This window comes from Coccidioides immitis (assembly GCF_000149335.2).
Source record: "Coccidioides immitis RS genomic scaffold supercont3.6, whole genome shotgun sequence".
Classification (NCBI taxonomy): domain Eukaryota; kingdom Fungi; phylum Ascomycota; class Eurotiomycetes; order Onygenales; family Onygenaceae; genus Coccidioides; species Coccidioides immitis.
This window is the reverse complement of record NW_004504312.1, coordinates 225,639-239,867: the sequence shown is the minus strand read 5'-3', so window position 1 is coordinate 239,867 and position 14,229 is coordinate 225,639. Positions and strand designations below refer to the sequence as shown.

Sequence of the window (14,229 nt, the reverse complement as noted above, 5' to 3'; positions counted from 1 at the left end):
CTCCATACAGAGCACAACATAAAGCGCAAAGTTAAAAAAAATATACAGTAGATAATCACTTGTGTGACGTGGCGATGGACTGAGATGCCGGGATCAGAATTGTACAACTATGATCATGGAGAGAGAGAGCAAGAGGTGCATAGAGCAGCATGGGATACAGTGCCAGGTCACAGGCACAATCGTTCAGCTTTTATTAAGCATTCACAATAACTTGGTCCAAATGGGCGCTTACGGATAATAGGACGACAAATTCACTGCTCATCCTGATCTACATTATTTACCAATATACCAACATGTGACTGGACCTCACAACTTCTTGGAATCTATATTTACCATCAATATGTGGGCTCTTTTGGCCAGCAAAGCCACATTTTCTCGCAATACAATCCTCCTCCATATGCTGGCAACCAGCAGTTTTCTCTCACTTGCATCCAATACACCATTTCAAACAGCACATATATCAATATCCACATCTAACAACGACCTTCTTTCCTCCTACTTCCTAGTACCCCTTCTAAAGATCATAAGAGAGCAATATACCTATTGGCCATATTCCCCTCAATTTCAGAGTGATTGTCTGCCAATAACTGCTAGTCATAAACCAGGCTAACTAACACTGCTCATAACTATGAGTTATATATATTGTGGGGGGTTTGGCGTGGTTATAGCTAGCATTACCAGCTCACAGTTCATCCCACCCGGATAAAAGAAACAGACAATGTCATTCAGGAGCAAACTCCAGCCTTCTAGACCAAGCCTCCAAGTCGGCAGCTATATTCTAGGAAGTGGCATAAATCCATCTAGGGATAGCAGCCTGCACAGAGGACTGGAAGATATGGCCAAGGTTCATTCCGCTCGTCTGTCAGTCTATTTGAGCATGATCGGAGACAGGAAATACACAGGGCAGTTGCAATTAGGACAAATTTTCTAGGCTTATCAACCAGGATCTCGAAGATTTGCAAGGGATCCCCATTGGCTAGTGTAGGCACCTTGAAACATGGCAGGAGAATTCGATTCTTTTTCTTTTCCTTTTTTTTTTTTTTTGGCTGGCGGATCGATCTTCTTAGGGACAAAAGCCCGAAGGGGGTTAACTATGCCTCAAGTTTCAACATCTTTGTTTCAGATATATTGGCTATTGGCAAAAAAAGTCATGGGCACACATGAGAGCCGGCATGACAAGGTCAAGCCTGACTTCCAGGATATGCACTGGGCTCACGGCCTCAGACAAGAAGACAAAAGCCACTTTGTGCATTTTCAAGAGCAAAATCCAAGATCATGGACAAAAAGGGATTGAACAGCATGAGACCCTCATAGAGATGTAATCACATGACCCCACACGTCCTTATTGCCAGTTGAGTTGGTGACAGCAGTGCTGCTTATGGAATTAAGCGGTGGGTGCAAAAAGGATATAGAGGAAACTGAAATATTGCTCGCGTTTGACTGGACAGGGCAGACATTCTGGAGTTGGAGACATGATCATGCCCTCTGCTTGCCTTCAAAAATTCCAGTGAGCTCGAAATGGTGAATAGAAATTCCTGTCACATGGTCGAGTGAGGTATGTAGTTACATCACTTGTCACCCACCCATTGCTGAATGAGCAGCCTCATCTGAACCCTTTGTCCTCAGTGCTGTTCTGCAGGTGCAAAATGCAGGCAAGATGAGACTTTCGGTGGGAAATCTTTGGATAATAGCCGAAAAGGAGCTCCCAAATCCTTTCCCTTCTTCAACTTCAACGGATTCCGTGTCATTCTCCAATGTAACTTCACAGCCAAGTATTTCGGTGGGTTTGAATCATACGTCTCTGTTCGCAACTTTTGGAGGCCAGAAATTTGGCCTTCCGTGATCTCACTTGTCTCTACGGAGTACGGAGTAGATTACGGAGTAGTTAACTGACTTGTTAATTAGCCGGCCCGCGGGTGGGAATTTTGGACTGAGAGGCGGAGAAGCGCTTCAAAGGGGCACAACATGCAGCAAGCCATGCACGGACACCTCGCAAAGGACTTTCGAGCCTGTCACAGAGAGCGACAAGAGGCCACCAGGCCAGTTGCGAAAAGGAACTCGGTCCGCGATCGTGCAGGGATCCCACTGACAGGAATTCCGCGCTTTCCACGCGCCAAGGCATAGTCTGCCTCCCAATCCCGTCACTTCAGGAGCGCGAAATTCGGCTTGCCGAACCCCAAGGAAAGCTGGGGATTCCGGCCAAACATGACCACAAAGATACTATCCAGGAGATGCAGGTCTAAATTCTGACTGAAGAATATTATTTTTCTAAGAGACCGGATGGCTGAGGTCCCCATTGTGCGAGACAAGCTTTCAGCGCCCAGATGGGCTGAACTGGTGCAATCCCTGACAAGTGATCGTCCCACATGAAAAGGATCAACCTTGCTGACCCAGTGCTGACTGCTAAGCGACCGTTATTGAGAAACAACCATGGATCATGCAGCAACCAGGACACGCTGGCCTGTGGTGTCCGATAAACCGGCGCTGAATTTGAGCCAGGACTTCCTCCAGGAACCTTTTCGCACCGAGGCGATACAACCTCACTCAGCAACACTCGACCCGACCTTTTCTTCTCCAGGGCCCCGAAACCCGAAATACCCGGGCGCAAAATACATATATTGATTTTGCTTGGCATGATTCGATCGAGCATGAGCTCCGCGATATCGAATTGCAGAATGCTTTCAACCTTTGGATATCAGCAAATCTTGGGCGATATTGATAAGTTTTCCTCTTGGCAAGCTCAAAGTGATGAAGCCATGCAACTATACTACCATAGGCAAAGGTAGTATGTGGGTGAACTCCGCAATCAAGTGCACTTTTCACTTGTTTTTTGAACGTTTCTTTTACCCCGGACCCTCGGCTTTTTCAGCGGGCGAAATGTATGATTCCACCTGTAACGTTTCCGATTGCTTCTTCATCAAAGCTTGCTTGGCTGAGAGGAAGCGCTGCTGACGGGGTCTCCTTGCAAATGCATCTTCATTTGTTTTTCTGCGGGCTGCTACAATTAAACTACCCGGCGCGAAATGAATGCTCCCGCTCATCTCCCGCTCATTTCCGCGGGTGGTCTCCTCTCTATGGGAAATTTTTGAAGTCAGATGTAATATAAGTTTCCAATGACCTGCTCGTTCGTTTCGGCTGATCGCGCTCCATTGCATCCCGCTCTCCAACATTTAGCTTGTCCTTGGGAAAATTGTCTGTTCTCATTGTTCCTTGAAATGCGTCTTTCATCTTCTTTGATTGCCCTGGCGGCATTGGCTGTCCAAGCTCTTGCTTTGCCTGTCAACGAGTTGGCTGAGCGCGATACTGGACTCGATGTCAAGCTCATCCCCATTGGAAACACCCGTGTGAAGGCGATCATCACCAACAATGCTGACCATGAGATGTCCTTTGTGAAATATAATACCTTGTTTGACTCCTCACCTGTGCGCAAGGTCCAGATCTCCAAGGATGGTATATATCCCTATACTGTATTACTGCATTATATTTCCTAAGGCATTGGTCTAATACTTTCTGACTTTCAGGCTCTATTGTTCCCTTCAACGGCATGCGTCTCTACTATGACATCAACAACCTTCCAAAGGAGGCCTACAAGACCTTGGCCCCAGGTGCCAGTGCTGAAGCTGAATTTGATATTGCTGAGACATCTGACCTCTCTGCTGGTGGCTCCTTTGAGATCTCTGCCGAAGGCAGCATCCCTGTCATTGATGGCCAGGGCACTAAGCCCACTGGCTCCATTCGATTCAAGGCAAATGTCTTGACCATGGATATTGATGGTGAGATGGCCTCCAAAGTGGCTAGTGCCATTCCAGAGCTTGACAAGCGCACACGTGTTGATGGCCAGACTTGTACTGGTCAATACGCCCAACTCCTGCAAGGTGGTCTTCGCAACTGTGTCACCTATGCCCAGCGTGCTGCCCAAGCAGCTTCTGGAGGGAATGCTCAGAAGTTCCAGGAATACTTCAAGACCACCAGCCAACAGGCACGCCAGAGTGTTGCCAGACGCTTCCAGGCCATTGCCCAAGAATGTAGCTCTGCCAATCAGGGCCGCACGATCTACTTCTGCCAGGATGTCTACCGCAACTGCCAGAGGGGTCTCATTGCCTACACCATCCCTGCCCGCAGCCATGTTGTCAACTGCCCAGACTACTGGCGCCTTCCTCCTGTTGTGAACCGCGGCCTTGACCCTGACCACGGCTATGTTGTTGTCCATGAGTTCACACATGCTACTAGCATTTTCAGCCCTGGCACTGTTGACCATGCTTATGGATATGAGCAATGCAGGAGACTTAATGCCCAGCAGTCTCTTAGCAATGCTGACAACTACTCTCTCTTTGCTGCTGGTCAGTATTCATCCTGCTATTTTATAAGACCTGTTGGTGCTAACTCATTGCAGATGTCACCCGCAACTAAAGGATATCTTCCGCTGGCCAGTGATGGAATAAAGTAACTGGACTGTGCACGCCTTCATTCTTTTCTCCCATGGGAGATTTTGTACATACTTTTGGATTCAGTATTCAATATATAGTGCTGGTATCTCTTTATGTCTCTAGGTTAGGGTCAAGTAAGGAGGTTACCAGATAATAATTTGCACTGATAATTATGATGACTCTATTTCATACAGTACGGGAGTATTAAGATCAGAGCTCATTCCTACCTGGCCTGATTTTTGTATGAATGTGTGTATGTTGTTCAATTACTGTATTGAGTACTCCGTACTCCGTACTTTAATTATACAGTACAATATAACATACTATGTAACTAAGCATCTCCCCAAAAAAAGTTCAGAATCCATCGCCTAATAGAATTACATACATACCTTTTCGTGGCGCAATAGCTTAATTTCTTTAAACCCCAGCCTTCACTTCGTCTATGCGCTCCTGCTTCAGGCCGAGTGTGTGCATCCGCAATTACATAGTGTGTTACATGCAGAGTTACGGAATTGTGCTGGCATTCCTATTTATAGCGTCCTATTGTCGCCTCAGAGAGCCCCTCCAACTGACTATTTAATGTTGCCTGGCCTTCTAGGTCAAAATGCCTGTGCCAATAGCCTGGCTTTTATCATTGCCCTCCAAGCCTCATGCACCACCATCAGTGTCAGAATTTCGATAGGGTACGGAGTACCCATTCTAGCCCGCGTCAACCCGGCCATTTTTCGTCGTTCTTCTCCAGGATTGGACGCCCCACGATGGCACAGGCTAAACCCCCTGCAGGACCGCTGCAAGAACATTGCAGCACACCGTGCATGAGAATGAGTGTTGGAGCCTCGGAGAGCATGTTGGCGGGAATAAGTCTTCGGGTTGACGGCCCATAATCTGGTTTCGAATTTTCTCAGAGTTTCTCCGGGCCCTAATATCTTCTTTCGTGATGGTATCGTGTCTCATGGCTCATTAGGATACTGGTGGCTCAAAAGGAAGCACCGCTGGGGTCCTGGCCTTAAGAGAACGTTCTCTTTTGGCGCAGCGCTTAGGGTGCTTTTCGGTCTAGCACCGTGCGGCACACAGGCTTCTGGATTGTGCTGTGTAAAATGATACGTTCAGAGCCCCATCCACTATCCGTGTTTTCGCTTGTTCCCCTTAACGAGCGAAGTTCTAGGGCTCTTGATCATCCCAAAAATCAACCTCATGTCTCATACCTCCCCGACTACAACGATGATGCCTACCCTTCAGAGAGAGGGCGAGGGTTAAATATCGGCTTCAACATCGAGTCATCTTCCCCTTGCACTTTGGCAACTATTGGTCGCGAGGGAGACATTATCGTCTCGGGAAGCGCTATATCCCGGATCCAATGTTCCTTTGAGGTTGTTCAAAGCACGGGAATGTTCAGGCTCACCGATCGATCTCGACACCATAATACGCAGTTCAAAGGACTCGATGCAGTACCGTTTGAACCGGGCCGCACCCCTCGGCGAGCCGTGATACATGCGATATTCAACACCGAGTTTGCCTTTGGAGGATCCAATAGCAATCTTTACCATTTTAGAATACATTGGCACAGAGTCCATTTTGATATCCGACGGCAGATTGATTCCCGAGGTTCCGATCACTGTCTCACCATATCGGACACGAGTGGTGAGGAGGATACGGCGTTAGGCCCAGAACGATTCACTCGAATTCATACCCCCCAGTTTCCAAAGCTTCGCTACCGCTACCGGACGAATTATCCCCTGGGCCGTGGTACTTTTGGGGAGGTCTTTGAAGGTGTAAATGTTGACACTGGCGAGTTGCTAGCCGTCAAAAATGTGACTTTGCCTGACACTCCAAAACATGGAACTGCGTATAAAAGTCTGAAGATCGAAGTCGAAAATATTGGGAGCATCAAACACGTAAGTGGTGTTTGTCTTCTGTGCCGTAAATGCACCAGTTCCGCGCTAACATTTAGCAGGAAAATATTATAAGGTATCTCTGGACCGAATGGAAGAGCATGCATATGTTTATTATAGTTATGCCTCGCATGCAGGGCTCAGTCGCCCGTCTTATGGACGACGGTGCTTTCATCACGGATCATAACCTAACAGCGGAGCTCCTCCATCAGATGCTGAAGGCCTTGGACCTTCTCGCTCTAAGAGGCCTTATCCATCGAGACGTGAAGCCCGAGAATATACTATACTTGACTGCACCAGACCGAAGCTATAACTTTAAGCTTGCAGACTTTGGTTTATGCAATTATGCGACAAGGGCCACGACAAGGGCTGGTACCCCACCATACATGGCCCCGGAAGTACTCATAAACGGCCGGGTCTCGCAGACCCACAAGATGGATATTTGGTCGCTCTTTGTCGCCATTGCTGTGATTTTAAATGTAGCAGAATTGAGAACACAATTCCGGAACCCTAACCTTATCGGGAACCCAAAGAGTCAGATAGAAGCTATCCAAGAGGCAGCTCGGCATAGCAGCCTGTTGCCTTTGAAAATGATGGCAATTGTTGACGCCGGGCAACGTGCTTCCGCTGGAGAAATGCTAGACCAACTCTTTCACGGAGAAGGGCGCACTACCCCCAGAGGCCGTCATCACCCTGCAACCCCCCAGCTTAACCTTACAATTTGCCACCCCGACAGCAGCAGGTTATCCCAGGCAGAGGGTTGGGGTTCGGCCATGCTAATGGACTAAGGGCATTAGCAGGAAGGATCCAAAGATGGGCAGCTCCGGGGTGTATGTTTCTCTTGTGTTTTAGTCGAGACACGGCTGTGTGTGAGAATTAGCCCGCCTACCTTTAGCTGCCTGTCATATTCTTTCTTATTTGTCTTTCCAGCTTCGAGTCTTTTGTTCCGCCGAAGTGTTCCTGTCCGTTGATTTTGAATTTTTGATGTTGGTTTGGACTCTTGGAGCCTCAAGTTCTACTACGCCATGCTAGAAGCACGTAGAGCAAACAAATCAAACAAAATAAATAATTTCAGCCAATCATCGCTCTTGCCCACGCATCGAGGTCACCTGACAACCCGCACGAACCACTTCATGTGACTAACTAGCTCTATACGGCTTAGTGTTTGTCTTGGGTACAAAACAAGCTTCTCTTGGCATACCAAATTTGGATTAGCGCCGCATTTTGCCAAGCCACGGCGCCCCCCGTCACCGCCCCCGAGGCCGGCGAGAAAGATAGGAAAAAAAAGAATCACGAAATTTAAATGATGGATTGATTCTGTTGGAGAGTCTGCGTCAGATCAACATTCCACAACAAGCCGACGATAAACGCCCTCCCTTTCTTCGGTGCTTTTCTTTTGCTTTTGCTTTCTTGGACTTTCTTTTGCATTGCACACACACTTTCATTCAAGGAGATTCAGCTTTTTTAATTGATTTAATGCTCTCCGGGAATCCCCTTTGGCCGTAGTTTCTCTCTGCTCTGACTTTCTTGTCCCCCACTCAATCCCTCGGATATACGGAGGAGTCTAATTACCCTATTTCGCATCGCCGTGCTGAGATTCAGTGAGCCTTTACATGTCAGCTTCCATGTCCGGTAGTCGGGATCTTCCCGCCTCGAAACATGACCTCAGCACTTACTGGGGACGGGTCAAGCAGGCCGCAGAGATATCAGATCCGAGGTACGTCAATAGAACTCCCATCCAGCGCGACAGTCGACGTGGGCGCCGTTTTGCGCTGGACAGCTCCCTAGGACCCATTCTGTTATAGGAGTCAAACGAATGACCAATGACGCCAAATATTATAGAACACTCTTTGTATCCTCGGCCGGCTTAGAGAATGCAAAGCGAGTCCTTGCATCGTATAAGGATGGCAAAATCGCAGCCATGACCCCGGAGATTTGGGATGCAAAGAGAATAGTGGATTCGACGCTGCACCCTGGTATGTGGTCAACGTGTCTCCTTCCCGGGGCGGGGGGCCGGCAAAGCGCTGACTGACGACTCTCTTAGATACTGGCGAACCAGTCTTCCTCCCGTTCCGGATGTCCTGCTTCGTGCTCTCCAATTTAATCGTGACAGCTGGCATGCTTACGCCCGGACTTAGGGTACGGAGACAGATTACCTTCCCACTCCCCTTCCCCATCCGCTCCATCCCTGCACGACCCAGCGGAGTTTACTAACGAATCCTGGGCAGACAACGGGGACCCTGCTATGGCAGATAACTAACCAATCATTGAACGTCGCCATCAACAACGCCAACGCAAACAAATCCACTCCCCTTTCCACCTCGTCGATTGTAAAGTCGTACCTGCTTGCGGTTTCAGCTTCGTGCTCCGTTGCCCTGGGACTGAATTCTGTCGTTCCTCGACTACGGAAATTAACCCCAAACACGAGACTGATTCTCGGGAGACTGGTGCCGTTTGCTGCCGTCGCCACTGCCGGTGCACTCAACGTGTTCCTCATGCGTGGGGAGGAGATCCGGAAAGGCATCGACATCTACCCTGTCCTCACAGTGCAAGAGAAGGCGAAGCGCGAGGTAGACGGAGGAGAGGTTAAGAGTCTCGGCAAGAGCAAGAAGGCTGCCACTCTGGCGGTCGGAGAAACTGCTGTTAGCCGCGTGCTCAATGCTACCCCGATCATGGTTCTCCCACCATTAATATTGGTTCGTCTGCAGAAGATGGACTGGCTGAAGTCTCGGCCTCGTCTCGTCCTTCCGGTGAATCTGGGTACGAAAACACTAGACTCTAATTTGATTGCATATGAAAAAACTAACCCTGTATTATAGGATTAATCTTCGCGACATCGATTTTCGCGCTTCCGCTAGCACTTGGAGCCTTCCCTCAACGGCAGGCCATCAGTGCTTCTAAGCTTGAGGAGGAGTTCTGGGATTGCGGAGGGAAAGATGGTTTGGTTGAGTTTAACCGGGGAATATAGTTCTGGACCGCTGGCCGAAAGCTGTCTTCGCACCTTTTCGATACCATTTCATTTTAGCTAATTGCTTAGAAGGGGCGGAAGTGAGGAATGTAAGTCATGTTCGGGTTTTAACGGCTAGATATCGGCACGGAGTTCGCGGATTTCTTATTACAAGGCATAGATCTTTTGGACTTTTCTGTGATAGATCTAGATTCCTTTCTGTTGATGTCTACATGCCCTGGTCTGGGCTTTAAGAGTTAGTGTAGTATCTTGGGTCTAAGGCATTATTGCTTTTGTTCTTATGGCTAACAATCATAGAGCAATTCCGGACTTTACAAGTTCATTTGTTATTTGTTGATGTTATACTTGCCTCCGTCATCTGAAGTGTCGACAGGGTCAATTGCAAGTTTATATCTTGAGCACGGCCAGCTAACTACTGCTTTGCCCACCCTCTTCCGCCGTCGCTGCACTTTGTCCTCGTGCCATATTCCCTCTCCTCCGCAATTCTATTCCTTGTTTCCACCAAACAAGCCTTGCCCCGGTTCCGCCAATGGAGCTGGATCGATACGTAATTTTTGCTCAGTAACCAACACACTGCACACAGTTAAGAAGACTCAGGCATGGCCACTGACTCACATAGCCTCGATAATAACAAGCTGTGATCTGACCAGATCTGATAGGTTAAACTCGCAGTGCACCATTTTCGAGAAGCCCAGGGCGAAGTCGTCTTTTGATCATCGGTTCGGCTGGGAATGAACGCGCCGATCGCCGGGGGGCGATGGGTTAGAATGCTTGACGTAAGGTCCAAACGAGAGCGATGAAATAATGGGAGAGAATCGTGCTTATGCAACTTTTTACATCTCATCCCTACAGGCTTGTTAGGAGCCAATTGAGAACATGCATTTTGATTTGCTCTTATCACTGATCATGGATTTAACCATTTCGCCATAAGGTTGAAATTTCTACATTCATTCGAACAGAACACATTTCTCAGAGAAGCGACAGATTTGTGCCAAACAAGCCTGGACCAAGGGCATTTTGATATCTGCTACGGAGTACACTGTATAAGTATAATTTCTGGCCGGCTGGAAACGGGTATCTGCAGAATTCAGGGGGATAGCATCTCTATTAGAGCCTAGAACCATTCCTGTATACTCTCCAAAGTCCGCCAGGATAGATTGTCAAGGCTGTGGTGATGGGTATAGTAATACCATCCCTTAAGATATATTTGACCAATGCCACGACTAGCAGTGACGCATTCCTCTCCCATACTGCTACTGTCAAATGCAACTGATGCCTGTAGGGCTCGAACATTGTGGAATATCAAGGTTTTCCTAGGGTATCATGAATGTACTAGCGATGAAATGAACATAATAGAAAAATATCAACTTGAATAAAGGTAATCAGAGTGGCCTGGCCACAGTGAAGGTTAATGAGATCTGGAGTATGAAGCTGCGGTCAAATAAATACATGGTTTGATATGTTTTTGACGCGAGATTGGGACGGGCGACAGGTCTCAAACAGGAGATCCATCCACGCTCGAGAAGGATGAACTTGATTAACTGATAATTTAAGTGATCCCTTCTGCAGCAGGATAGAGAGAGAGAGAGAGAGACCAAGAAGTTTGTCAATTGAAAAGTGGGTGAAAAAGAAAAAAGGGCCGGTGAGCCTTTTGTCGCAAGTCTTCTTCACTCGATTTGCGTTGGCTGGGAGGGAGGACGCCCCGACAGGTGAACCAACTGACTACTCTCTGTATTTGACTGATTTATGGGCATCATTTTCAGAATCTGCCATTGTTTAATGAGATGGGTTTTGATTTGACGAACTTGTCAGTCTCACTACCTGGTTTCTCCATCCTGTATGCGTGTTGTGTGTTTTCTACCCTTTTCTTTTTTGTTTTTTTTTCCCTCATTTCCTGTTCTTTTCGCCTCCCAGCGCAACTCTTCATCATCGAGCACGGCCGGCAAAAAAAAAAAGAGACTTTTCGTTCCGCCCTCGCAACGCCCTCTCTGCCCGGCTTGTCCATCACCATTCTCTCCCTCCCTCTCCCTCACTGCCTCTCTCTGCAACTCCATCCCAATGCCCATTCCACCCTCCTGCCGTCTTGCCCACAATGGTCGATCCACTCCCTTCTCCCCGCGCTTGAGTCCAGTGTTCTGATTCCTCGTCCTGTGCATCTTGCCCCGGTCTCCAGGTGGGCATCGTCACCGGACTCTGTGGCCTCGCCGTCCTCCTTGCTAAGCGTAACTCCATCTCGCCTGATCCCCTCGCCATTAGCTGCTTTTGGCTGAACGTTCTCTCGCCTCCTACGTCTTCTCTTGTGTTCCCTGATTCCTATCTCCCCTTGGTCGTCAAGCCCACACCTAGTCCGTCTGACTCGACCACGCACTCTCACCCTTTCGCCCCCTCCTCTACTCTGGCTCGTCCTTGTGCCCGTTGAGCTGCTCATCGCTCGACCATCTACCCGATCACCCCTTTAAACATCGTTTTTCGGAGAGAAAATCCGTCCCGTTTCGCACGCTCTCAACGGCCTTCGTCGGGCCTCTCGGGTTCGTCATGTCGACTCCCTCCACTGCCACTGCCACCCATCCGGCGAATCATCCGCACTACCGATATCCTCACCAGTCCTCCTTCCACTCCAACGTTACCGCGTACCCTGCGGCCACCTCCTCCTCATCCTCCTCCGCCGCCGTGGCCGCAACCCGCGTCACCAACTACAACTATCCCTGCCAGCCTGCCGCCGCCGCCCTCCCTCCTCCCTCGTCCTCCGCCTCCAAACCATCTCAAGCCCAGCCGGCCATGGCGGCATATCAGACGTCCACCACCCTCCCAACGGCCCAAAGTCGTCGGAGAAAGCCGAATTGGAACGAGTTCTACAAAAATGGCGTCCCCAAGGAAATTATCGTCATTGATGACGACGAGGATGATCCACAAAATACATCTGCGGCCAACTCTGTTTACACATCATCCACCGTGAAGCCTTCCTCTATGGCCTCCTACGGCAATGGCGTCGCTGCACAGCCTGCGAGCAAGAAGCGACGCACCGGTGTCGAAACGACTTACGACCTTTCATATCATGATCCTCCAAGCTACTCCGTGGCCGTCCAACAGTATGGTGAAGGCTCTTCGGGGACCTCACTCTCTACGGACCGTACTGCCTCTCTTCACACCACTGCACCGACGTCGTTGGGATCCCACGGCAGCGCCCCGACCAATAATGTGTACTACGAAGATGCCGCGATCGGCCAGAAGCGCAAACGGGTCGTAACACGCAAGGCAGCCCGCGATGAGCAGAAACGTCGAGAGTTGGAAATCGCTGGATACAGCACATATATTCCACCCCCTAAGCCGCCCATCAAGGCGAAGGATGTTTATGTTCCTGTGATCCGCGACGTGAGTCGACCATGCTCTTTTCCCGCTTTTAACTGGGCCGTGCTAACCGCCATCCCAGCCCAACTTTACAAAACATTCCAAGGTTGACGACGATGATGGCCATTACATCGTCACTCCTGATACAAATTTGACTGATCGATGTGAGTCTGGATCCCTGTCATTGGCTAATTTTTTTTCTTTTTTTTTTTTTTTTTTTTCACACATTTCATAACCCCCTGTTCTCCTTTCCGCCATTACTAACGGGTAAAACTCTGTATTCAGATTCGATCATCAAGCTGCTGGGCCAAGGAACATTTGGAAAAGTCGTTGAGGCTTTTGATAGGCAGAAGAAAACCCGTTGCGCTATCAAGATCATTCGATCTGTCCAAAAGTATCGTGATGCCTCTCGTATTGAACTTAGGGTCCTATCGACCCTGGCATCCAACGACGAAACCAACCGCAACAAGTGCATACATCTTCGGGACTGTTTTGACTTTCGAAACCATATCTGCATCGTGACTGATCTGCTAGGACAAAGTGTGTTTGATTTCCTCAAAGGAAATGGCTTTGTACCTTTCCCAAGCAGTCAGATCCAGAGTTTTGCTCGCCAGTTGTTCACGAGTGTTGCTTGTAAGTTTTCCCCTTTGGACATATGTACATGCGATGCGAAACATTGGTTGACAGAGTTATCGTAGTTCTCCATGATGTCAACCTGATCCATACCGATTTGAAGCCTGAAAATATTCTCTTGGTGAACAACGCCTATCAAACATTTACGTACAATCGCACAATTCCCTCTTCATCTCATACCACCAACCGTACTGCCCGTCAGCGACGGGTGCTGCTAGACAGCGAGATCCGGTTAATAGATTTCGGCTCTGCCACCTTTGAAGAGGAGTATCACTCCTCCGTCGTCTCGACTCGCCACTACCGTGCTCCAGAAATCATCCTCAACCTTGGATGGACGTTCCCCTGCGATATCTGGAGCATCGGCTGTATCCTAGTCGAATTCTTCACTGGAGATGCTCTCTTCCAGACCCACGACAACCTCGAGCATCTTGCAATGATGGAGAGCGTCGTGGGAAGCCGGATCGATACCAAGCTGGTGAGACAAGTAATGCAAGGACGTAATGGATCGAATCCCGCTGCCAAGTAAGTTCCTTTTTTCTTTTTTCCCGATTCTCCGTAAATTTCAGCCGGTGCTAATTTAAAGCTAGGTATTTCAACCGGACTAGGCTGGATTATCCGAACCAGGATACTCCTCGGTCGTCTCGCAAATATGTAAAGGCTATGAAGCAATTGCAGGTAAGCACCTTGCAGTATTCCATCCAATCCTGCAGGCATCCATGCTGACTAAAATTCCCAGGACTTCATTCCTGCCAATAATTCCTTCAATAAGCAGTTCCTTGACCTTCTCCGCCGGATATTCGTGTATGACCCGTTCGCGCGAATCAAAGCCAGTGAGGCCCTTAAGCACCCCTGGTTTAATGAGTCCATCATAGACGATGGCACCGAGGCCGTTCGCATTGGCCAAATGCAGCGAGAGAGAGCAAATCGCGCATAGATATTCATACCTCGCGCTGGCTCCTTA

At 48.8% G+C, this 14,229-nt stretch overlaps 6 protein-coding genes across 6 annotated transcripts; 5 read left to right on the top strand and 1 right to left on the bottom strand.

The window, feature by feature from the left end:
* Nucleotides 1-1,478: 1,478 nt before the first annotated feature.
* Nucleotides 1,479-2,089, top strand: CIMG_03011 (uncharacterized protein; the record flags this gene model as incomplete). Its single annotated transcript, XM_001243569.2, has 3 exons — nucleotides 1,479-1,507; nucleotides 1,653-1,862; nucleotides 1,906-2,089. 3 exons carry the CDS (start codon nucleotides 1,479-1,481, stop codon nucleotides 2,087-2,089), a joined length of 423 nt encoding a protein of 140 aa, XP_001243570.2.
* A 171-nt stretch (nucleotides 2,090-2,260) lies between these two features.
* Nucleotides 2,261-3,041, bottom strand: CIMG_11040 (uncharacterized protein; the record flags this gene model as incomplete). The annotated part of the gene is made up of 2 exons (XM_012358216.1): nucleotides 2,261-2,678; nucleotides 2,848-3,041. 2 exons carry the CDS (start codon nucleotides 3,039-3,041, stop codon nucleotides 2,261-2,263), a joined length of 612 nt encoding a protein of 203 aa, XP_012213639.1.
* On the top strand, nucleotides 2,792-4,607 carry CIMG_03010 (metalloproteinase 5). The gene is made up of 3 exons (XM_001243568.2): nucleotides 2,792-3,450; nucleotides 3,522-4,340; nucleotides 4,394-4,607. The coding sequence occupies exons 1-3, from the start codon at nucleotides 3,114-3,116 to the stop codon at nucleotides 4,408-4,410; spliced, it is 1,173 nt and encodes a 390-aa protein (XP_001243569.2). The 5' UTR covers nucleotides 2,792-3,113; the 3' UTR covers nucleotides 4,411-4,607.
* Nucleotides 4,608-5,524: 917 nt separating this feature from the next.
* CIMG_03009 (STE protein kinase) lies at nucleotides 5,525-7,393 on the top strand (the record flags this gene model as incomplete). Its single annotated transcript, XM_001243567.2, has 2 exons — nucleotides 5,525-6,322; nucleotides 6,382-7,393. The coding sequence occupies 2 exons, from the start codon at nucleotides 5,525-5,527 to the stop codon at nucleotides 7,105-7,107; spliced, it is 1,524 nt and encodes a 507-aa protein (XP_001243568.2). The 3' UTR covers nucleotides 7,108-7,393.
* Nucleotides 7,394-7,677: 284 nt separating this feature from the next.
* Nucleotides 7,678-9,287, top strand: CIMG_03008 (tricarboxylate carrier; the record flags this gene model as incomplete). The annotated part of the gene is made up of 5 exons (XM_001243566.2): nucleotides 7,678-8,036; nucleotides 8,162-8,295; nucleotides 8,364-8,458; nucleotides 8,548-9,079; nucleotides 9,139-9,287. Exons 1-5 carry the CDS (start codon nucleotides 7,933-7,935, stop codon nucleotides 9,285-9,287), a joined length of 1,014 nt encoding a protein of 337 aa, XP_001243567.2. The 5' UTR covers nucleotides 7,678-7,932.
* Nucleotides 9,288-11,242: 1,955 nt separating this feature from the next.
* On the top strand, nucleotides 11,243-14,202 carry CIMG_03007 (CMGC/CLK protein kinase; the record flags this gene model as incomplete). The annotated part of the gene is made up of 6 exons (XM_001243565.2): nucleotides 11,243-12,659; nucleotides 12,718-12,799; nucleotides 12,921-13,268; nucleotides 13,334-13,790; nucleotides 13,856-13,943; nucleotides 14,005-14,202. Exons 1-6 carry the CDS (start codon nucleotides 11,823-11,825, stop codon nucleotides 14,200-14,202), a joined length of 2,010 nt encoding a protein of 669 aa, XP_001243566.1. The 5' UTR covers nucleotides 11,243-11,822.
* Between the last annotated feature and the right edge of the window lie 27 nt (nucleotides 14,203-14,229).

What these genes read in the sequence shown, in the direction of transcription:
- CIMG_03010 (XM_001243568.2), top strand. Translation starts at nt 3,114, where the DNA reads ATGACCTGCTCGTTCGTTTCGGCTGATCGCGCTCCATTGCATCCCGCT. An exon ending in GGTCCAGATCTCCAAGGATG is followed by an intron (nt 3,451 to 3,521) that starts GTATATATCCCT and finishes TCTGACTTTCAG; the next exon opens with GCTCTATTGTTCCCTTCAAC.